The 23,152-nt window shown below is 39.6% G+C and overlaps 1 protein-coding gene across 1 annotated transcript; it reads right to left on the reverse strand.

The window, feature by feature from the left end:
* Positions 1–5,894: 5,894 nt before the first annotated feature.
* LOC122026988 (zinc finger protein GAI-ASSOCIATED FACTOR 1-like) lies at positions 5,895–8,993 on the reverse strand. The gene is made up of 3 exons (XM_042585763.1): positions 8,271–8,993; positions 7,776–8,172; positions 5,895–7,148 (listed from the first exon to the last, which is right to left on the reverse strand). Exons 1-3 carry the CDS (start codon positions 8,434–8,436, stop codon positions 6,029–6,031), a joined length of 1,683 nt encoding a protein of 560 aa, XP_042441697.1. The 5' UTR covers positions 8,437–8,993; the 3' UTR covers positions 5,895–6,028.
* Positions 8,994–23,152: the final 14,159 nt, after the last annotated feature.

Consider the following 23,152-nt stretch of genomic DNA (forward strand, 5'->3'; position numbering starts at 1 on the left):
CGATTTGGGTAATCGTTGATTGATTAACTAAATTCGCGCACTTCTTAGCGATCAGGAAGACTGATTCCCTGGATTGATTGACAGATCTGTATTGCTGGGAGATCATCAGATTATATGGTGTCCCTTTGACTATTATTTCGGATAGAGACCCCCGGTTCACATCTCATTTCTGGCAGAGTCTACAGCAGTCCTTGGGCACTCAGCTCCGTTTCAGTACAACTTTCCATCCGAAGACAGATGGACAGTCAAAGCGGACCATTCAAACTCTAGAGGACTTGCTGAGGTCATGTATATTGGATTTTGGAGGCAGTTGGGAGGACCATTTGCCATTGGTAGAGTTTGCCTACAACATCTTTCATTCGGCTATCCAAATGACACCGTTTGAAGCGTTGTATGGTAGGCCTTGTCGGACACCCACCCTCTGGGATGAGGTTGGGGAGGCCCAGCTGTTGGGACCTCATAGAAGCATGAGGCATAGTTGGTCCGTACTATCAAATGGAGGATGTCAGAGGTGTAGGACCGCTAGAAGAATTATGCTGATCGGAGACGGAGACCCCTGGAGTTCGCTACAGGTGACCATGTATTTCTGCGAGTTTCACCCACGAAAGGGGTGAAGAGATTTGACCTGCTCCGCGGTACATTGGCCCTTTCTAGATCCTAGAGAGGATAGGAGCAGTAGCTTATCGGCTGGCACTACCATCGTCCCTGGCAGGCGTCCACGACGTATTTCACGTATCTATGCTAAAGAGTTACATACCTGACCCGACGCATGTGTTGGCAGATATCTCAGTTCCCGTTTAGCCCGATATCACTTATGAGGAGGTTCCGGTACAGATTCTGGACTAGAAAGAGCGTCAGCTGTAGAACAAGACTATCCGACTGGTTAAAGTCGGATGACAACATCATACAGATGAGGAGGCTACCTGGGAGCTCGAGGATACTATCCGAGCTCGATACCCCCATCTTTTCACTTGAGGTATGTGATTTAATTTACCGTTCAATATTTATACTTTTATCTGTTGTTAGTACTTGCTGATGGTAGATAACAAAAATTTGGAGACCAAATTTTTATTAGTGGGGGAGAATGTAAAATACCGAAAATGGATAAATCACCATAAGGGAATTTTTTGAAAATTTTGAAATTTTTTCGAAAATTTTTCGGAGCTCGTATGACGAGTTTACGAGGATACATATTGGGCCTCGTGAAAGCCTATTTAGGCTATCCCGTTTAAGCGAGGAAATGTTTTATTTTCTTTTATTTTTCTCTTTTCTTTTATTCTTCTCCATTTTCCTTTTTCTCCCGCGTGCCCGAGCCGTCCCCGAACATCTGATCCTTGCCCTAACCGGCGGTGGTTTCCTTCTCCCTCGCGTACAAAGCCGTGGCCGAGGGATGTGCATCTCCTTTCCCTTCACTCTTCTTCAACACCGATCCTCTTCTTCCCCTTCCTCTCCGATCGACGTCGGCCATGCCTTCTCCACCCGACGGGCACGCACACCCGACGCCACTACCTCCTCCCTTCCTCCACTCGACGTCGATCGTCGACCCCTCTCTGTGCTCGTGCCCTAGCTTCCCGACGCCGATTTATTTCTCTCTGTCGAGGTTGCGTCACTGCGTCCACTGCGGGCTCACACCCGACACCGTTGAGTTCACCTTTTCTTCATTGCGCTACTGCCTCCTCTCGGTCGTCCACCTCTACTGGCATCCGAGCCCTCTTTCCAGAGGTGCCCTAGCCCTGATCCGCCGGCCACTTCTGAGTGAGGATCCTGATTTCTCTTCCTCACGATATTCTCCACAGTTTGATCGTATCTAGATCTAGACATTGGCCATGTGGTCGACGTCGTTGATGTTGTCTCCAGCCGATCACTGTTGGCAACAGTAAGGCACTACCAGAGAGGAAGGAGGTCAAGTTAGGTAAGGCAAATTTGGGTATTTGGATTTTTGATTAGAATGTTTGTGCTGAATTGTGGGGCTGATCACTGTGGTACTGTCATTATTTTTCCACAGCAACATCTCCTTTCCGGTAGCAAACTTTTCAGTTGTGAATTGAGGTAAGGAGTAAGTAATTGATCTTTATGGTAGATCATGATGTAATTTGATCATTTAGTAGTTGATTGTGCTTAGATTTATTTGTTTAGATTAATCTAAGGGGATGATTAGGGTTAAAGCAAATAACCCTAATCAACTGTTGGATTTATTTTAGGTTTGGAGATTTTTATTTAGCTATATAGCTAAATACATTATCTGTTTGATATCACAGGATTTTGACTCGAGATGGTGTCTCGACGAGGGATCTATTTCAGATATGATCCTATTATTGGAAGCGGATACCTTGACTTATCTTTTAGATTTGTCATTTGATGTGCATAGTAGTTTTTAATAAATAGTAATGCTTATGTTTTATATCTGCATCGGTATGTCATTATCCATTACCTGTGCATGTTTTGATTGTTACTTGTGTTAGCATTCATGTTTATATCCTTCAGATTACTAGTGATCATAGAGGTAATGACATACCATGCCTTTTGATATACCAGACTAGATTTTTATATCATACCTGACCTATGTACCCTAGATCTTCGTATTTGACCCATTGATGTTAGGGTACACATTTTATATATATATGGATAGGTTTAGGATATTACCATGTTTAGTGTCATGCATCATCTCGCATGATTGCATGTTGTGCGATAGTCGACTCCATTATTGTTGAGCACATCGCCAGTTACATGGATCTACATACACAACCACTCATGGGTTAGTGGTTTTTATTCAGGCAGGGTGTGTTGCAGCAGGTGCTTTGTCAGTGCTCCGCTGGTCCACTAATGGGTAGCGTGACGCAACGTGGTAGCACGTCAGGGATCCCTCTTCTGGATTGTCTCAGAGAGATGAGAACATTGAGATCCCTCACTTATGATTTGGGGTAGGAGGATAGGTGTACTCCGACAGCATCCCGTCCACTCGGTCACTCATCAGGAGCAGTGACGGCAGAGTACACGGTTGTCACAGCCCTATCAACTCGGTCTCACTATTGTGTATGAGACGACTGACTGGAGAGTAGGGGTGACCAGGACATGTCATTGGCATCATACGCATTGACGCATTTATTGCTTGTGTTTGCTGCATTTATTTGCTGTATTTGGATGGATGCATATGATTGACATGCATACAAGATTTATGACACTCTCGGTCTGACAACCTTGTGATCCCTACCAGGTCCCGGTTAGTACAGTTTGCTCCTGTTTATTTTAGTTGCATTTATCATTCTTATATCAGGAGACTGCATGCATGATTAGTGCTAGTTATTATTTTCTTACTTTGCATGTTAATATTACCTGTTGAGGAGTTGACTCACCCCGTGGATATTTACTATTTTCAGGTTGAGGCTGTCCGGAGAGTTCTAATCGCTAGTCCCTTGCAGGACGCGAGGATGTGTTGTTTCGGTCATTTGGTTTTCTTATGATGATATATATATATATATATATATAAACGATGTTGTAAACTTGTTCTAGTTTTGTTTATATGAATATTGTATGGTTTTGTTTTGTTTGTCGATGAGTTTTATTGGATTTGTTCTACTACATGCCTGCCTGGATGACAGAAGAGGTGAGTTGGTTTTATCGAATATGATTTGAGTTTTATGGGTGTAGTTGAGTAGGATGTTTTGAGATGTTTTACTTATCGTTGTTTTAGTTCACTATTATACTGCGTGATTGTTGTTTAGTTCTTTTATTATTATTGTTCCGGCCGTGTTGGCCGTGTATGTGATGGTTATGTTGTAGAAAAATTTCAGATTGTTACCCGTACAGGGGAAATGCTGCCGAAATTTTCTTCGGGCAGGGACTACTTGGGGCATGACATTAAAAGGGAAGTGTAGATTGTTACACTGCCCCTATCTATTGTATTCGATCACCTCTTCTAGCGGTTCCGAAAGAAGAATTTAGTGGATTACTCATCGATAGATTTGCGGGACCTTGTCTTGGAGTAGGAGTCGCTAATGGCTCCGAACTAAGTAAAATCGAGCGCGTGTTCTTTTACTTGTTTTTCTTCTTTGCTTTTTTACTTAGTTTTCCACTGCGCACTTTGTTTTCCAAAACTGAAAAAGTGAAAATTTTGAAAACCACGTGATTCACCCCCTGCCCCTTTTCACGTGCGTCTCGATCCAACACTAAGGACCTAGCCCATTACGTATAAGAAGACTAAGTCGAGCGAGGTGTTAATTTAGCGAGGTCAAATGAAGCTCAACCAGGCGTGGATTTTTTTTGTGTGTGTGTAGGGGGCTTTGGAGTGAACCGACTAGAAGAATATCGAATTGAAGGAACTGGTTGAGCAAAGAAAGGAGTCGGGGAGCTAGGCCCCTAGAGTAGATCGATTGAGGAGGGTCGGACGAAATGACTAAACAAGTGAGGAATTGGGGGAAGTTTTAGATATTCTGGAGGCAATCTGAGTAATAAGAAAACTAATAAAGTGATATTCATTTATAAAGTTGTTTATTTTCATTATTTTGTATTTGTATATTTATGAAATTATTACGTTCACTAGTAAAGCTATTTATAAATCAACAAGTAAAATAGAACCTCAACGTACACCTTTCATACTTTTCATAATCTCAGTGTTCAATCAGCATTCACTCTACTATGTTCAGTTACGTTTTTCATGTAGACTTGCACTGAACTATCAAATAAAACCCAAAGATAAATCAATCAACTAATTAAGTGAAAGAGAAGGAAATTAAGGGTGTTTATGAGCAACCCTCCTGGAGAGTCTCTTCATTCGACACCTATAGAAATACCTTTTTGTTTCTTAGGGCCATACATGATCAACAATTCAATCAAATAATTGCACTCATCCAAATAAAAACATTCATTTGTCCTCTTCCTCTGAATACATGAACCCAAGTGAGTGATAGGAGAGCATGAATGAACATATATACCATGCATCGAATCAAGCTCACTTTTCCAAAAAACACAGGAGGCTCCTTTTCGTATGCATATATGTTTGCTGAACGCACATAATTAGAATTAATGCATTAAGTTCCACCTCCACAAATATTCAATAAATATATATATATATATATATATATATATATATATTATTAGTATACAAAACCATTCTAATTCTTGGAGGATGTTCTTAACTATAATCTATTATTTTCATTGTACTTTCAAGTAAGCGTACATCATATGATCTTGATGTAGCTGAAGATTCAGTTGGGTTCATTCTATTAGACATAAGTATTGGTTTGGTTGTTTTAGTTTCCAGTCTATTTACTAATTGTAAATGTTTTCTTCCCAAGGAGATTAGTAAGTTTTCTTGTCTTATTTGTTGAAACATTAAGTTTAACTGTGTTCGTCTTCTTCTAATTCTATTTCAAGTGAAGAAGTGGGTTTATATATAGAAAATCTAACAAAAATTTGATTTTTACTGTCTTTATACATAAGAGAAGAAGTGGATTTTAAAGTAACGTTTGAATTTTATAAATTAATAGTTCATTCTAGTCCAGCTAAAATTTCATAATTATATATATGGTTCTCTTATCCATCCACACCGGCATTGATTGAGACTAGAAGAGATCGATCGGGTGAAGGGAATCCAAGAAATCCCAAATACATATATATATATATATTCAACAGGGAAAATAATCATTCTATAATTTAAAATTAATAAATCACACACTGAAGTATTGAATGGTCATAAAAGGATTAATTTAGGTGTAGTAAGTAGAAGGAATTAGGTGTAAAGTGTACTTTAAAGTCTCTCTTTTGACCTAATGTTCCTTATAATAATTGCACTACTCTCTTAAATTCTCTCTCCCTGACGACCCTGCATGCGCAGAGAAGAACTTGCAGCAAAATCGATCTTCAAGAAAATTTAAGATACAAATTCCTGGAGGATATTGATTAAAAAGACAGTTTAATTAAGATAAATTTGCGGTTGTTCGACATTTGCTATAACAGAACTTGTTCTTCGCTTGATTGGAATTAAAGAAAAGATGTAGAATTATTACGACCCATCATACGTGAAGTTCTACTACTGCATGCGGCCGCCGCCAACGAATGATCGAGTGGATTTGAGTTCGGAATCCAGGGTGGCCATGTCGATGCCAAGATGCAGCTCTCTTGGCGGCACGCCGCCCCCCATGCTCCTCATCCTACCGCCTACCCCGAGGAAGTCTCTGGTTAACTTGTCGGCGGCTGCGGCGGCGCCGAGCATTGCCAACTGGTTTCTCTGCAACTTGTTGTCGTTGATGTTCGAACCGATTCCGGTGCTGAACACCCCAAATCCGGCTGCAGCTTCTTGATCATTGATAGCTCCATTGCCATTGCCGAGAGAATTCATGAATAGTTCGTTGAAGTGGGCTTCGTTCTGCGCCTGAGGAGGCCCGCCGGAGTTCTCTCCGACACCGTCGAAGCCTGCTCCCGGATTATTCTTCGCCAAGTTTCCGAATCCCCTGAGAATGGAGTTGGCGCCGCCAGAATTGCTGCTGGTTGCGCCCATTTGCGCCGCCTTCTGGAGTAGCGCAGTTGCCGACATGTGAGGGTGGAGGGCGGTCTCGTTGCCGTACATGTTCGCATCGAGGTGATGGCTCATGAGGTTTCCGGCGTACGTTGTCTCGTTGCCGCTCCCGCCGGCTGCTGGATTGTTGAATTGGCCGGGGAATTGGTTCATGGCGGCGTTGCTGGTGGTGCCGTTCGCGTTTCCATTGTTGGAAAAGATGTTGAGATTGAAGAGATCAATCGCAGCGGAAGACGACGACATGTTAGCGTGGTGGTCTTGGAGTTGCATCAAGCCATGAAAGGGTTTGGGTTGGAGCAGATGAGAATTGACAACTTCGTTAACGCTTTGGCTCGAACCGCCGCCGAGGAAGAACGTTCCTCCGGCCGCAGGCCGGAAAGATGGCAAGTGATCGAACTGCATCGCGTCGGCGCCATTATTCCCACTAAGCCGAAGAAGATCGTTGGAAGTCGGCGTCGTCGTCTGGTGGCCTTGCAAAGAGGAGAAATGAGGAGAGTTCACCGGAGGAAGCCCCAAATTCATAAGTCCGGCAGGGCTGCGGCCGTAGAAATGCCCACCCATCGTCGCCGGGAGCCTTGCGCTCTCTTGTGCCAATGCGTCGCAGAATGCTCGGTGGGTGATGAAGCTATCACGCCTGCAACAACACAACCAACCATTAATTGCAATCGATCGAATTCAGTGTGGGTGGTATTTTAATTAATTAAAAGTAAACTAACTAACTGCAAATATTTGGAATATATCTCCGGAGAAGAATAATCTGGTCGGGGACAAAGGACGTTCTCGTGAAATGGTGGACCTGCAATCGCCATGGCGATTCCTTGTTCCCTTCCTGCTAACTTATCTCCAACTCACAACACAACAAGGATGACCTGAGGCTTTGCCTTCATGCATCCTCCCGTGAATAGGAGAGAGGACGCATCGTTCTAACTGGCGTGAATTTCAAGAACCCAAAGATGCATGGACCGCCTTTTCTTTTTTGTTTTGTATTGTTTTGATTTTTGAAATAATCGATCTCCATGTTATCGACAAGATTCACGTGTGAGCTAGCTAGGTGCATTATTTTCCCCCAATTCTGGCCCTAAACCTGCTTCTGTCACTCGGTCAGGAATGAGTCAGTCACAACCCTAACCCTAACTGTAACTCCAGTCCAGAATTTTAGATCTAATCATATCACCAAAACCAAGAAGCGTACTTGAAACCAAAAACTTTTAGAAGTCGATGATGTTTCGCCGACGATCATCGTCGGATTTAGGGTATGTACCTGGAGAAGAGGGTGCCGCAGTCGCAGCGGTACTCGCGGGTGCCGCAGGTCTTGGAGTGAGCCTTCCAGTCGGACTGCACGGCGTAGCGCTTGGAGCACTTGTCGCACTTCCACTTCTTCTCCCCGTGCTTCCGGCAGAAGTGCTTCTTGATGCCGGTGAGGTCGCCCAGGGCGCGGGAAGGGTCGTGGTGGACACACGTGGTCTCCGGGCAGATGTACACCCGGCGGCGCACCTCCTTCGGGTTCTTCTGCTTCAGCTTCCACGGCAGGTTGTGGCCTCGCCGGTGCAACTGCAGGTTCTGCTCCCGCTGGAACCCCTTGTTGCACACCTCGCATATGAACCGATTCGTCGCCATGAGTGCCTTGGGCGATAGAGCGATCACCTCAGCGTCAGGATCTGCATGCCAAACCCAATTAAGGAAGACTTAAAACTCAATCCTAGATCTATGAATTAGGGTTTGCAACTTGGAAATATCTGCGTATCTAGCTACTTACTTGGGTTTCCAGGGAGGTTCCTCTTTTTCTTTGGAGGAGCTGCAGCTGGTGCAGCTGATGAGCTTGGTGTTGCTGATAACATCTGTTGTGGCTGCTGCTTTTGGATGTTATACTGTTCTTCTTCTCTCATACCGAAAAAAGGGACCGACGATGAAGCTGCCGCCATGGTAAAAGCCTAAAGCTATGTGATCTCCTAGATGATTGCTTAATGTTTCTAAAAGGTCGTCAATTGATGAGAAATATGCATGGAAACTCACTCATCTGCTCCAATTTTCTTCACTACCTGTATTCCTAGACCTAAAAGACAAAAAATTAAAAGAAGGAATTGAGGGAAGAACACGAATCACTCAAATCCTTGTACAAGTGGTATGGATCTATGCTCCAACGTCGACACAACCCAAAACAAAAACCTCCAACGCTGCCTAGCTCTCTCGAACTCTTCCCACTTCAACTAAAGAACAAGGAAGCTGGCTAGCTATGGAACAATCTGTTGCACTTAAAGCCAAATATATGGAAATAGAAAGAGAGAAAAGATTAAAGAGAACCTCTTTCTCCCCTTCTCTTTCTTCTTCTTCTTCTTCTACTACTTCTCCTTGGCCTTAGCCTCCTTTCCATACTTTTCTTTCTTTCTTCTTCCTCTATGGTTATATACCTCTATTTTTCATCACCACAAATAAACAATCCTGGAAAAGAATAATTATATATCTGAATAAAGCAGGAGGGTATGCAGGAGGAGGAGGAGAGATCGAGTGCTGTACATGGGTTTGAGTGTCATAACTGCGTTACAAAGGGTCCACATGCCTCTTTGTATATGGTGGCAATTATTCCTCTTGACATAAGGACAAAAGCCAGCCTCTAATCCCATTCCTCCAAGCCATGTTGGTAAAAGTAAGCAAGCCATAAAACACTCCCATTCATATCTTAATTACTACAAGCCAGAATGAATGAGACTTGGATGTGATATAATGGACACCGGAAGAAAGAAAGATTTAATTCAGATTCTGATCAAAAGTCTTAAACTTTAAGATAATTAGTTACTACTCTACAACTTGAAGTTGAACTCTTCTTGACAAGGCTTGCTATACTGCTTAATTAATTATTCACTGCCCCAGTTCAAATGTTGGTATACAGTTAAGCTTATCTGTAAAGTACCCCAGAACTCTGAGCAGCAAGCTGAAGAGGCACACAGACAGTCATAGAATTGTGACCACTGGAAAACTGCTTTTAATTAAATTTATGAATTTCTAGTTATGCAATGAGAACATGTTGCTCTGACATACATATATATATATATATTATAGATACAATAATTCATGATATAATTTTGAAACTTACTTAGCTTGCCAACCTAATATTGAGTACCTTATTCAATCTAATATATTGCTTGAACTATATCAAATTTTGGATGATAATGAAAGTTAACATTTTAATGAAATTTTAACATGAAATACCTCATCTTCACATCCAATACGAAATTATGTAGGGATCATGATAATCTTATTCTTAGTCCTCTTACGTGACTAATTTGCAATTTTTGGTTTGATGCATGTCACCTTGACTATCATAGAGAATTTGAATTTTAAAAGGAAGATGTCATAACTACTCTCTATATTTGAACAATAACATTCCTCTTTGAATAAGTTGGTGTTATTTCATTCTCTCTCTTTTTTGTCTCTATATATTTCTTGTCCATAGTTTTACACCTCAAGCTTGGTATTTTTATATTTTTTTTATCATTAGTCTTTGTTTGTCTATTATTTATTATTTGGAATCCTTTTGACTGAATTAGTGACATAGTTCATCTAACTCAGGTCATTAACAATGTTTTCTCTTTAAAGAAATAGGGAATGTTAGGCGACCAACAAGTAATAAATGATAATAATGTATTATTTGTAAAATGATGTGTATTTTAGTTTAACTTCTTAAACTACTAGTTAAATTGTTACCTCTAATAGCATAAAACATAAAAATAAAAACTCACAATGATCTCCCGAGATGATCTTGGTCTCCGCTTGACATTGGAAGAGTGATCACGAAATAAAATCGAAAAGCTCTTCGCAAAGTTCACAAACCAAATCCCTCTTCTATTTGAATGTTCTTCACGACCGATCCGCACACACCCCTCTTCTTGTTCTCTGGTCTTGTCTTCCTTTTATCACTTAAACGTAGTAATGGTAGTGGAGTAAATGGTCTACATTACCGCATGCAGCAATAATGTAGCAGTAAACCATGTTTACGTTACTTCACACAACAATAACGCTAACATCTCCCACTTGTTCATGTTAAACTACAAAAGCACATGATCACAAAAATCATGAAGAATGAAGACCATTAGAGACAGACCATATGGTGATCAGGTCATAAAGACCAGAGCAAAAACTATCAGTCACAAAGACCAAAACAAGAACATTCAATCCATATTTTAGGAAAAATGATTCGTGCGACAGCAAACATACTGAGCAATAATTGTTTAAAAGATTGTTACATTTTACATAGCTGCTCTATAGAATGAATCAGAGACATCAATAACTTACCTTTACCCCAAATTAAATTGTTTACATCAAAATGAACATCTCTAATCTCTCATAATGACTATTATGTCAAAAGCATGTTCAACATCTCCATTCAACACAATTATTCATAATTACATTTTATGTACTGAACTAAAAATGTAACTGGTTTCAGTGAATAAATGTCACAAATGTAAATCAATCTTAATTTTTATTTTTATCTAGAATATATATATTCTAATCAGTCGCTTTCCTAGTTATGCTCTATAGACCAAATCACCCATAGTCAATAGAAAACATGTTAAAGTAGCAAACACTGATCAAAACTTCAAGTAGACAGCTAAATAGTCACTTAGGGTAAGATTGAGATTAACTTATAATATCAAGGGTCTTACATAGTAGAGAAGCAAGGATCCATTCTCCTACTACCCTTTTCATCGCCATAACACATGTGATATGAATCACATGCTACGATGTTATTCTTTTTACTAAAAAGAGCTCATGTTTTTCTCAAAATTTAACATCATACAGATTTCAATCTTAACATACCTAATGTCTAATCTTGAATTCAACATATGAATTTCAATCTTACCTTAAGCAGATTCAATAAATGGTGGATTCATTTACTCTAAAAATTATATAAATGATCTCATCTTAATACAGTTATCAAGACGACTTTAACTTATAGGTATGTCTCTATTTATATCTACATAAGTAGTCCTATAAGTAACGGTCTTACCTCTATTTATACTTAACAAATAGAGATGATTGTCCATGTGAGTGGACCAATCTCAATCTGTCAACATACTTATTGAGAATTTTTTTTTAAATGTAGCAAAGACATATACTGAATAGATCATAGCATTTTACAATGTATTACATTTTACAAAATTTCAAAGACTTCCCATATCCTTGTAATGAATCTTTAGTCAATGACTTAGTAAAAGGATCTTCAAGTATAGTACGTGTAGGGATATACTCAAGAATTATCATTTTCTTGTTAACAATATCCCTTACAAAATTATACTTAATTTCTATATGCTTCCCTTTGCTGTAATATTTGGAAAAAGCTATAGCAACTTGACTGTCATAATACACTATAACAAGATTCTTACTATCCTCAGCAATCTTCAGATGCTTCAGGAACCTTCTTAATTATATAGCCTCTTGCATAGCTGCTACACAAGCCACACAGCTTCCATTGTCGACAAGGTTACACAAGCTAAGCCATATAGCTTCTATTATCAACAAGGATACACAAGCCATGCCACACAACTTCTATCATTGACAAGGCTATATAAGTCTACTTCTTGCTATTCCATGAGATGGTGTCACCATTCAGCAAGAAGACATAGTCAGATATGGATATTCTGTCATTAAGGTCTCCTACCCAATTTATATCTATATAGCCCTTCAAGCTCATCTTAGATCCTTGGAAACAAATACATTAATCTGTTATCCTTTTGAGGTATTTTAATATCCTCTTTAACATTTCCAGTGTCTCGATCCTGGGTTTGACTAGAAACTACTAACTAAGTCAACAACATAGCTTATATCTAGATGAGTAAACAATATAGTGTACACATTAAACTACCAATTACACTAGCATATGATTTTTTTCTTCATTTCGACTATTTCTTCAGGAGTCTTGGAATACATACTTTTACTCAGAACAATACCTCTGGCTATAGGTGTCTGTTCAATGTTGCAGTTTGGCATATTGAAGTGTTGTAGTATCTTAGTGATATAAGTCTCTTAAGACAAACTCAAAAGACTTTTTGATGGTTCTCTAATGATCTTCACTCATAAGATGTACTTAGCTTCTCCCATATCTATCATGTCAAATTGTGATGAAAGTTATGATTTGACTTCTATCACACAATTTATATCACTTCCAACTATTAGCATATCATTCACGTATAATGATAAGATGACAAACTTTTCTTTTTTCCTTTCATAGGTAAACACAATGATCCACATTGATCATTTTGAAATAATAAGATAAAATGACTTCATTAAATGTAATGTTCCATTGTCTTAACGCTTACTTTAGCCTATATAAAGATTTCTCAAGTCTACATACTCTATTTTCTTGGCCTTCGGTAATGTAACTTTTTGAGTGTGTCATATAGATTTTTTTCTTCAAGATTACCGTTAAGAAAATCTATTTTTTCATCCATCTAATGTAATTCTATGTCAAATTGTGCTACTATAGCTAGGATGACATATATTGACATAAATTTCACAACTGGGGAGAATACCTCTTCAAAATTAATACCCTCCATCTAGGTATATCCTTTTACAACTAAGCAAACTTTGTATCGATTAATCGATCCATATGCTTGTTGGATCGAGACGCGCTAGAGGGGGGGTGAATAGCGCTCGTGGCTATTTGTTCGATTATCGGAATCGTAAAACATTCGTAGAGTAATTAAAGCAGCGGAATAAAGGAAACAAACACAAGAACACAGTTGTTTACTTCGTTCGGAGCCTAGGTCGACTCCTAGTCGAAGGCCCGCGATCCTTGATCGCTTTCCGTGGGCAACAACTATAATTTCGTATGAATATTACAGATTAATTACAAAATGTAACTGCAATTAAAATTATACCGACAACAGTAGTAGAAAAGAAATCTGAGCTCCTGGTCGTCGGAATGTTGCAACAGCACTTCGGAAGCAGCACTTGAGCAGAACACAGCAGAATGGAAGCTTGGAAGTTGTTATTTTGAAGCTGCTGGTCGAGACCCCTTATAAAGGGGGTTCAAGGCGCCTTATACTGTTCACCAAGGCGCCTTGAACGAGCCGAGTCACCCGCGTGGATCAGCACGGACCTGGTCGAACTCTATCTGGTTCAAGGCGCCTTCAGCCTATCCAAGGCGCCTTCAACCTCCGGTCCAAGGCGCCTTGAACTCCATTCAAGGCGCCTCCAGTCTGCTGCGCTGGCCTTTTCCTGGCTCGCACCCGAGGCGCCTCCAAGCTCCATGGAGGCGCCTCGGCACTGTTCATCCGAGGTCTTTTTTTCACTTTGGTCCCTGCAAGATATGTTAATCCCAAAAATATCCTGCAGCACAAAGTTAGCACAAAACAGTGATATAAGTATTGAAATATTTGACAGTCTCTGGATTGGTCGAGTCTGACTTCAGGTTTCCTACCGGAAACCCTAGGTCGACCCGACGCCATTTTCTCGGACAGCGACTCCTCTGGGGCGTGACAAGTACGATCCTCCAGATCGACTGGACTTTTGCTCGGCACTCGATGCTTCCGGACTTTCTGCTGAACATCCGCTTCACCGGCCAGTTCAGACTTTCACCTGGTTCGCGACACCAGGACTTTCCACCTAGGGTTACCACCCCCTAGGACTTTTGCCTGAAGCCATCGACCTGCCAAGACTTTCCGCATAGGGTTACCACCCCCTATGACCTAGGGTTACCACCCCCTAGGGTTTTACCTTGCCTAACCGCAGTTAGGACTTTCCTGAAACACTCAGCAAAAGCTGTCAGATAACAAAGCACCTTAACTTTGAATCCTTTGCCATTATCAAAACTTAGGTTCGATCGTCGGATGCTTCCCGCACCAACAATCTCCCCCTTTTTGATTATGGCAACACGTAATTCAAAGTTAAGAAAAACAACATATGTAATAACTGCATAAAGTTAACCAAGCTTAAGTAAATAAACTTCAAATGCAATAACAGTTAAGCTGGAAACTTTTAACTTTGTAATATTAGACTCCCCCTTAATAAAAGCCCTCCTTTTATTAAATACTTTGAATTTAACTCCTTTAATTAAATACTTTGAATTTTCCTTTAACTTTAATTTACCTACTCTCCCCCTTTGCCATATATCAAAAATAAACCAGTTTGAAAGTAGATTTGTATTTTTCTGAAGGAAAATTTTCAAAGAGGGAAAAAGATAAATTTTCTTCTTAGCAAAAACGACTTAGCTTTTTGAATTTTGGAATTTGCCAAATTTGAAAATACTTAGCTATATATTCAGCTTCGAAATGATTTGTATTGAGAAAATATTTTGCCAAATAGCTAAGTTTAGAGTACAATCTAACTAAGTCTAGTTAAAATAGTCTTAAAATTAACTAAGTTTGAAAATATGAGTATTTGAATTTTCAATAAAAGGATTTGCTTAGAAGTTATAAAATATGAGGTCACTTAAAAAATAACTTTAAAACGTTATAAAAAGATGACTAGATTTGAATACTCAATTACATGGACAAGTTTTTTGAAAAACTGTAATTAAGTTTTGAATACTCATTTTGAAGAAACTTTGATATTAAAGAAAAATATTTAGTTTTAGGACAGAGGGAGTAGCAGTAGTTTGTTTTCTAGTCCAAGCATGAGTCAAATTAAATTATTGAGTTTAATTTGATTAAGTATCAGAGCCTTAAAATAATCAGGTAAGGTAATTTGATTAGAACCTTAAAGTACAATCATGCTTAAAAAAAAATGAAACACACTTTTCCCAATTGTCTAACCTTTAGCTACTTGCTGATTGCCTAGAGGGCAGTAGCTTTCACATGGTTAGTCAAATTAAGTCCATTTGGTCCAGTTAGAGTTGGCTAGAGCTGGAAGACTTGACTTGATTATTATTTATGATGTGTTTAACGCCCAGACTCATATCGATGCACAAATATAAGCATTCCTGAGTCCAGGCTGTACCCTATGCATCTCACGCCATTCTAAGTTTGTCAAACACAAGCAAGGTATACCTAGGTGATTGTGAGATGCTCTGGCTTTAATCTAGGGGTACATGATATCTAGGGGAAAACCTAAGCTAAATCCAAATTTTAAAAATCTAACAAAATTGGAGTTTTGAAAAATGTTTTTCCTAGAATTTGAATGAGTGATAAGTAAACTCAGATTTTGTGAAACTGAATAAGCATGCAAATAAGTATATATTACTTCAAGGAAGTCTAAACAAGGGAGACAACAATCTACAGAACAATGCATAACAGAGTCATATCAAATAGCAGGGTCATCTGCTCGAGGAGAAATAGCTGGAGGATCATGGGGCTGCTCAGGTGCTGGCTGACCTAGCCGTCGTATCTCGTCACGAAGGGATGTAAATTCGGCAGCCATCTCGGATCGAATAGATAGAACTATCCGTCGTGTCTGGATGGACTCGACCTCGAGTCGAGCAAGTCTGTCCTCGACGGAGAGTGAGGAAGAGGTCGAAGGTCCAGCTGAGGTGGATGGTCTGGCAGACGGGGAGGGATCTGCGAAAAGATCCTCAGCTATGAAATCAGCCCACTCCTCTCCCTCACCTGGTAAATCCTCGGCTGCTGGAGCGATAGGGGCAGCTGCCTGCCGTGGTCGGCTTATCCACGCTAGAACTCCATCAGCTGTGATATCGGCACTGGCTAGTCTACAACTACGGGATCCTAGCTCATCATATATAGTAAGAGGAATGACTGTTCCTCTGGTCACATCTATACCCTCTATGGTCGAAAAGAAGTGTGTCAGAATATGACAATAGGGCATGTGGACTATCTTGGAGGTGACTGTCCCAGATGCACAGATAATGTTCTGGAACATATGCAGGGCAATATCGATATCAAATCGATGACACAGGGCGTACAAGAAGAATGAGTGTGAAGATCTCATCTTCGGGACATCCCGAGATGAGATCGGCAGAATACATGCCGTCAGGACCCTATACATCACGTAGTCCTGAACCCGAAGAGTAACTGACCTCACCTCAGTCAAGTCAGCAGGTCTCGCTTCCCCGAGGAAATACGTATAGATAGTATCTAACGTAATGTGGGAGTAAGGATCGCCAAATGGCAGATCCCTACCGGGGTAGCATAGAAAGGTAGACTCAGAAGCCCTAAGTCCTAGGGTGGTGCGTAGCAGAGTGGGAGTAAGCTCAATGTCCACGCCAGCAACTCTAGTGCTGTACCTATTATCATCAACCCTCTCAAGGTTGTGATAAAACTGTGCACATAACTCCTGGTTTACCGTATCGGTGCAGTAAACCAATTGATCCAGTTGATAGTGCTCTATCATTTGAATAGTTGGTTGACAATACTGGGTAAAAAAAGTCTTATTTACATATCTAGGTTTGATAGGTTCAAAGATGTAATTAGCAAAGGTATCCCTAAGATGTATAGTCGGGAATCTGATATCTGCTGATGGAATTCTAGCTGGATTAAGGTCAACATGTCGGCGTTTCCTATTTTTAACGATTTTGCCAAAAATTGACAGAAATAAGCAAAAATTCTAAATAAAACTTGATCGGAAGGGATTAGGATTATACCTAGGAGGCATTGTCACGTAGAGGAAGAAAACGTTGAGGGAGCCTTAGTTGGGAAGAAAATGCACGAGTATCGCGTGCTCGGCGTCGGCAGAAAACGAACAGAAAGGCTTCTGTTCGTTTTGATATAAAGTGTTGAAGGCGCCTTAAAACAAGGTTTAAGGCGCCTTATATACGTTGGAGGCGCCTTGGATTGATCCGAGGCGCCTTAAGACGAAGCGGCGGGAATTTTCCCGCCGCTTGCTAGGGCGCCTCCTTTTGATGGGAGGCGCCTCCGATAAGTTCCACGCGATTTTTTTTTTTTTAAAATTTAATTTAATTAATAAATTTTGAAGAGGTTTTAAAAATAATTTTAAAATTGAAAAAAATTTTAAGGAATTTTGAAATTGAGTTTTAAGAATAATTTTGAAATTGAGTTGTAAAAATAATTTTGAAATTGAGTTTTAAAATAATTTTGAAATTGAGTTTTGAAATTGAGTTTTAAAATAATTTTGAGTTTTGAAATAATTTTGAAATTGAGTTTTAAAATAATTTTGAAATTGAGTTTTGAAATTGAGTTTTAAAATAATTTTGAAATTGAGTTTTGAAATAATTTTGAAATTGAGTTTTAAAATAATTTTGAAATTGAGTTTTGAAAATAATTTTGAAATGATTTTGAAAGGATTTTTTTTTTCTTAAATAATTTTCAAATGAATTTTATTACTTAGTCATCTCACCCGATCTAAATTTTCAATCAGGGAATCCTATGATTGATGTGAGATGATTTATTGTTGAATTCAGGAGTTTGGTTTAACTTTGTGTTAGATTCAGATTTGGCTTTGGGTTCAACAAGTAAGCATTCTTTGGATAAACTTCTGGGCTATGGTGAGTCACAAGGAGCTCATTAAAGTAACCATGCCTTCGAGGTTTTCCAAATAGTCCTACCCATTGAACTTAATACCAATCCTTGGTCTAACTAGTCAAGATCCATTTAAGGGTAGCTTCGGTCAGTTCCACTTGGCCAAATGCACTAGGTCGAAGCCATATCTTCCTAGACATGCGATGCCCAAGCTTCCCTAACGTACTATCATCCAAAAACTTCACCAGTACTGTGGTTCAAGTTAACCTTAGTCCGTTTTAATCTAACCTTAATTACCCTGCCGGGTAATCTACTCTTGTTTTACCCATTTCGGGTAGATTAGGTTCAGTTACCCTGCCGGGTAGTTTAGTTGGGGGTGCCAGCGAGTCTGGATCCTCCAACTTTATTTTAATTTAATTTCGAATCTTGAATTTATAACTTAATTTTGAAGTTGATTTTAATTTTGAGTTTTGAATTTATAATTTAATTTTAAATTTCAATTTCGAATCTTGAATTTAACTTTAATTTTTAATTTCAATTTCGAATTTTGAATTTAACTTTAATTTTTAATTTCAATTTCGAATTTAATTTTTAATTTTTAATTTTAATTTTGAATTTTGAATTTTGAATTTTGAATTTAATTTTTAATTTCAATTTCGAATTTTGAATTTAACTTTAATTTTTAATTTCAATTTCGAATTTTGAATTTAATTTTAATTTTAATTTCGAATTTTGAATTTTAATTTTGAATTTTGAATTTTGAATTTTGAATTTTGAATTTAATTTTTAATTTTAATTTCGAATTTTGAATTTAATTTTTAATTTTAATTTCGAATTTTGAATTCAACTTTAATTTCAATTTAGAATTTAGAATTTTAAATTTTTAGGATTGTTTTTCTTTTTGCTCCCCCTGGATCATGGCCTCGATATGGTCTATCGAGGTAGTATATTTGATCCTTCGGAACCCAGTATTGGCCAAGTCCAACTTGATTGACCAAGTTAGACTTGGAGACCCATGCTTGGACTGATTTAATACTTTGTTTGTTTATTAGTGATAAATAAGATCTATATTTACTTTTGTATCCCAACCCAGTTCTGTTGTAGACGGCTCTTTGTGTCCCAAGAATCAAGTCCAAATTCTTGGAGCCCAAAGTAAACCGTTCTAAGGTATTTTCTAAATCTTTAACCTGATTTGTTAAACTTGAATTTTCTTCCTCAAGTTTTTGAACTTGAGTTGGAAATTCAGTCTGACTCTGGTCAGGTAAGGGTTTGGTGTTAGCCATTTCTTTAAGGACACTTACTTCCTTTAGAAGTGACTTAACTTTCAGGTTTGACTTAGCTAATTTGCGCAATAAATAGCTAACTAAAATGTTCAACCGGGAGATACTTACAGCGGGGTCTGGTCCTTCGGAAACGGATACGGATCCGTGGCTTTGCTCGGACTCTGCCTCAGACTCGCTCTCGCATCCGTATTCGACGACTTGGTCCCGGGCCATTAATGCGAGTAGACTCGTTTGTTCGAGCTCGTCGTCGTCGTCCTCCGATGAAGATTCGTCCCATGTTGCCTTAAGGACCTTTTTCCTACTTTGCTTTTTGACCTCCTTCAGGTTAGGGCAGTTGGATTTGATGTGCCCTCTTTGGTTACACCCGTAGCATGTAACTTCAAACTTCATTTTTGTATTTTGTGGGCCTTCCTTTGATTTTACTGCCTTCTTTAGATCCCTTTTGTCGAATCCTTTCATCTTGTAGAGCTTCTTCACGAGGTTTACCAGCTCGGTTGTAATGTCACCTTCTTCATCGTCAGAGTCTGGTTCAGCTTCTGATGCTGGTTCGGTTCTCCGTCGTGGTCTCGGTTCCCGGGTTCGGCTTGTACTTGCAACCAACGCAATACCTTTCTCGGTTGGCTGTGCATTAGTCTGCTCATGAAGTTCAAATTCACTAAAAAGTTCATCTAGTTTTAAAGAAGATAAATCCTTGGAAACTTTGTAGGCATCTACCATTGATGCCCACAATGTATTCCTTGGAAACGAGTTTAGCGCATACCTTATTACGTCCCGATTTTCTATCTTCTGGCCAATTCCGTGAAGAGAGTTAAGGATGTCTTGTATTCTCGCGTGAAGAGAACTTGCCTTTTCGCCTTCCTGCATTTTTAGATTATATAATTTATTAAGTAAAAGATCTCTTTTACTTACCTTGGTGTCGTCAGTGCCTTCGTGGAGTTCGATTAGCTTTTCCCAGAGCTCCTTTGCAGAGGAGAACGGGCCAACTCTGTTGAGTTCTTCCTTGGTAAGACCACACTGGAGGGTGCAGGTAGCTTTGGCGTCGGCTTCCACCTTTTTTATTAGAGAAGCGTCCCACTTCTCGCAGGGTGTAGTTTTGTCGTCGTCATCGATTGGCAGTTTCAGTCCCGTCTTTATGATCATCCACGTTTCGAATTGTATCTTTAGATACGTTTCCATTCTTCCCTTCCAGTAGCCAAAATCCTCTCCGGAGAATAGCGGGGGACGTACAGTGCTGAAACCCTCTTGTTGGGCCATTTATAATATGTAACAAAAGAAAACAACAGAATATGTTCCAAGACTAAGTCTTGGATTAGTAGTGCTGGAATAAAGAATAATAAAAACGAACTCGAGTGGTGTTGCACCTACTTCGAGCAAAAGTCGATTCGAGGGAAACAAAAATTAGAATATAGATATAAGGCTAAATTCTAATTCTGAAAAAAAAAAAACTGCGAAAAATTTGTTTTGAAAGGTGGTTGCACCAATTCAAAACGACCCCGCTCTGATACCAATTGTTGGATCGAGACGCGCTAGAGGGGGGGTGAATAGCGCTCGTGGCTATTTGTTCGATTATCGGAATCGTAAAACGTTCGTAGAGTAATTAAAGCAGCGGAATAAAGGAAACAAACACAAGAACACAGTTGTTTACTTAGTTCGGAGCCTAGGTCGACTCCTAGTCGAAGGCCCGCGATCCTTGATCGCTTTCCGTGGGCAACAACTATAATTTCGTATGAATATTACAGATTAATTACAAAATGTAACTGCAATTAAAATTATACCGACAACAGTAGTAGAAAAGAAATCTGAGCTCCTGGTCGTCGGAATGTTGCAACAGCACTTCAGAAGCAGCACTTGAGCAGAACACAGCAGAATGGAAGCTTGGAAGTTGTTATTTTGAAGCTGCTGGTCGAGACCCCTTATAAAGGGGGTTCAAGGCGCCTTATACTGTTCACCAAGGCGCCTTGAACGAGCCGAGTCACCCGAGTGGATCAGCACGGACCTGGTCGAACTCTATCTGGTTCAAGGCGCTTTCAGCCTATCCAAGGCGCCTTCAACCTCCGGTCCAAGGCGCTCAAGGCGCCTCCAGTCTGCTGCGCTGGCCTTTTCCTGGCTCGCACCCAAGGCGCCTCCAAGCTCCATGGAGGCGCCTCGGCACTGTTCATCCGAGGTCTTTTTTTCACTTTGGTCCCTGCAAGATATGTTAATCCCAAAAATATCCTGCAGCACAAAGTTAGCACAAAACAGTGATATAAGTATTGAAATATTTGACAGTCTCTGGACTGTCCGAGTCTGACTTCAGGTTTCCTACCGGAAACCCTAGGTCGACCCGACGCCTACTGTTCCCTCTACGGGGAACGCGTCCTCACCTACTGTACTCAGGAGATTTACCTGTTGCCAATACGATCCTCCAGATCGACTGGACTTTTGCTCGGCACTCGATACTTCCGGACTTTCTGCTAAACATCCGCTTCACCGGCCAGTTCAGACTTTCACCTGGTTCGCGACACCAGGACTTTCCACCTAGGGTTACCACCCCCTAGGACTTTTGCCTGAAGCCATCGACCTGCCAAAACTTTCCGCATAGGGTTACCACCCCCTATGACCTAGGGTTACCACCCCCTAGGGTTTTACCTTGCCTAACCGCAGTTAGGACTTTCCTGAAACACTCAGCAAAATCTGTCAGATAACAAAGCACCTTAACTTTGAATCCTTTGCCATTATCAAAACTTAGGTTCGATCGTCGGATGCTTCCCGCACCAACAATGCTTTTCTCTTTACTTTGAGAATCCACTTATTCCCAATAGCCCTTCGGCTTGGAGGAAGATCGATTAAATCTCAAACTTGATTCTTTCTCATTGACTCCATTTCCTTATCCGTTGCAATTTTATATTTTTCTCTTACTAAGCTTCTCAAAGCTTTCTCAACTGTTCGAGGTTCCTCCTCGACAATTGAGAGAATCATCAATACCTCATTCTCAATCTCAAGCCTTATTCGAGGAATAATCTGATTACTATTTCTTTGTAGATCAGACTATTGAGAAACCGACTCATTCAATGGCAAATTATTCCCACTAAGTTGACTAGATTCAGACATCTTTTGATTTTTTTGATAAAGGAACATCATCCTCCTCCTCTATCACATATAGAGGAATTGTCTTATCAACTCTACCTTGTGTTGGGAACTCAGTTTCGAGAAAAGTAGCATCTCTTGACTCTATTTTAGAGATTGTTCCATCTTGTCACTTACTAATGAAGACATAACCCTTAGAAGTTTCAGAATACCTTATAAAGATACACTTCTTACCTTTGGATTCTAATTTTCTATATTCGTGAGTCTTATTATGAACGTAAGCAACTGACTCCTAAGGTCTCAGATTACTCAAATCTGGCTTTTTGCTTATCTAATATTCATATGGGGTAGATGGAATTGACTTTGAAAACACTTTGTTAAGTATATATAGGTCATTACTAATAATGCATCTCCCTAATAGAAGATCAAAAAATTAGCTTGCGCCATCATAAACCTAATAATTTCAAGAAAAGTCGTATTTCTTCTTTCACCAACCCCATTTTGTTATGGAGTTCTAAGGATAGTTAGCTATCTAATAATCCTTTTATTATTACACATTATCTTGAACTGATCAGACAAATATTTACGTCCACGGTCAGTGTGTAAGGTTTTAACCTTACATTTCAATTGATTATCAATTTCATTCAAGTAACGAATGAAGCAATCTAATGCTTCAGATTTGTTAGAAATCAAATACCCATGACTAAACCGTGTGAAGTTATCAATAAATGTAATGAAATAAGGACTCCCATTTCTAGCTTTCACATTCATTGGACCACAAATATCCAAAAGAATTAATTGCAATGGTGATTCAACTCTAATAGACTTACCAAATGGTTTCCTAGTTGCTCTTTTAGCAAGACAGTTCTCACATATAGACAAGTTAATCTTAGCATGAGTGCCTAAAAGGTCCTCTTTAGCTA

This window comes from Zingiber officinale, chromosome 10A, assembly GCF_018446385.1.
Source record: "Zingiber officinale cultivar Zhangliang chromosome 10A, Zo_v1.1, whole genome shotgun sequence".
Lineage (NCBI taxonomy): Eukaryota > Viridiplantae > Streptophyta > Magnoliopsida > Zingiberales > Zingiberaceae > Zingiber > Zingiber officinale.

Excerpts from the sequence above, each read along its gene's own strand:
- LOC122026988 (XM_042585763.1), bottom strand. The coding sequence starts at position 8,436 with ATGGCGGCAGCTTCATCGTCGGTCCCTTTTTTCGGTATGAGAGAAGAA. Across the intron at positions 8,173-8,270 it reads GAACCTCCCTGGAAACCCAA|ATCCTGACGCTGAGGTGATC; the intron begins GTAAGTAGCTAG and ends TTTGGCATGCAG. Across the intron at positions 7,149-7,775 it reads TGCGGCACCCTCTTCTCCAG|GCGTGATAGCTTCATCACCC; the intron begins GTACATACCCTA and ends GTGTTGTTGCAG.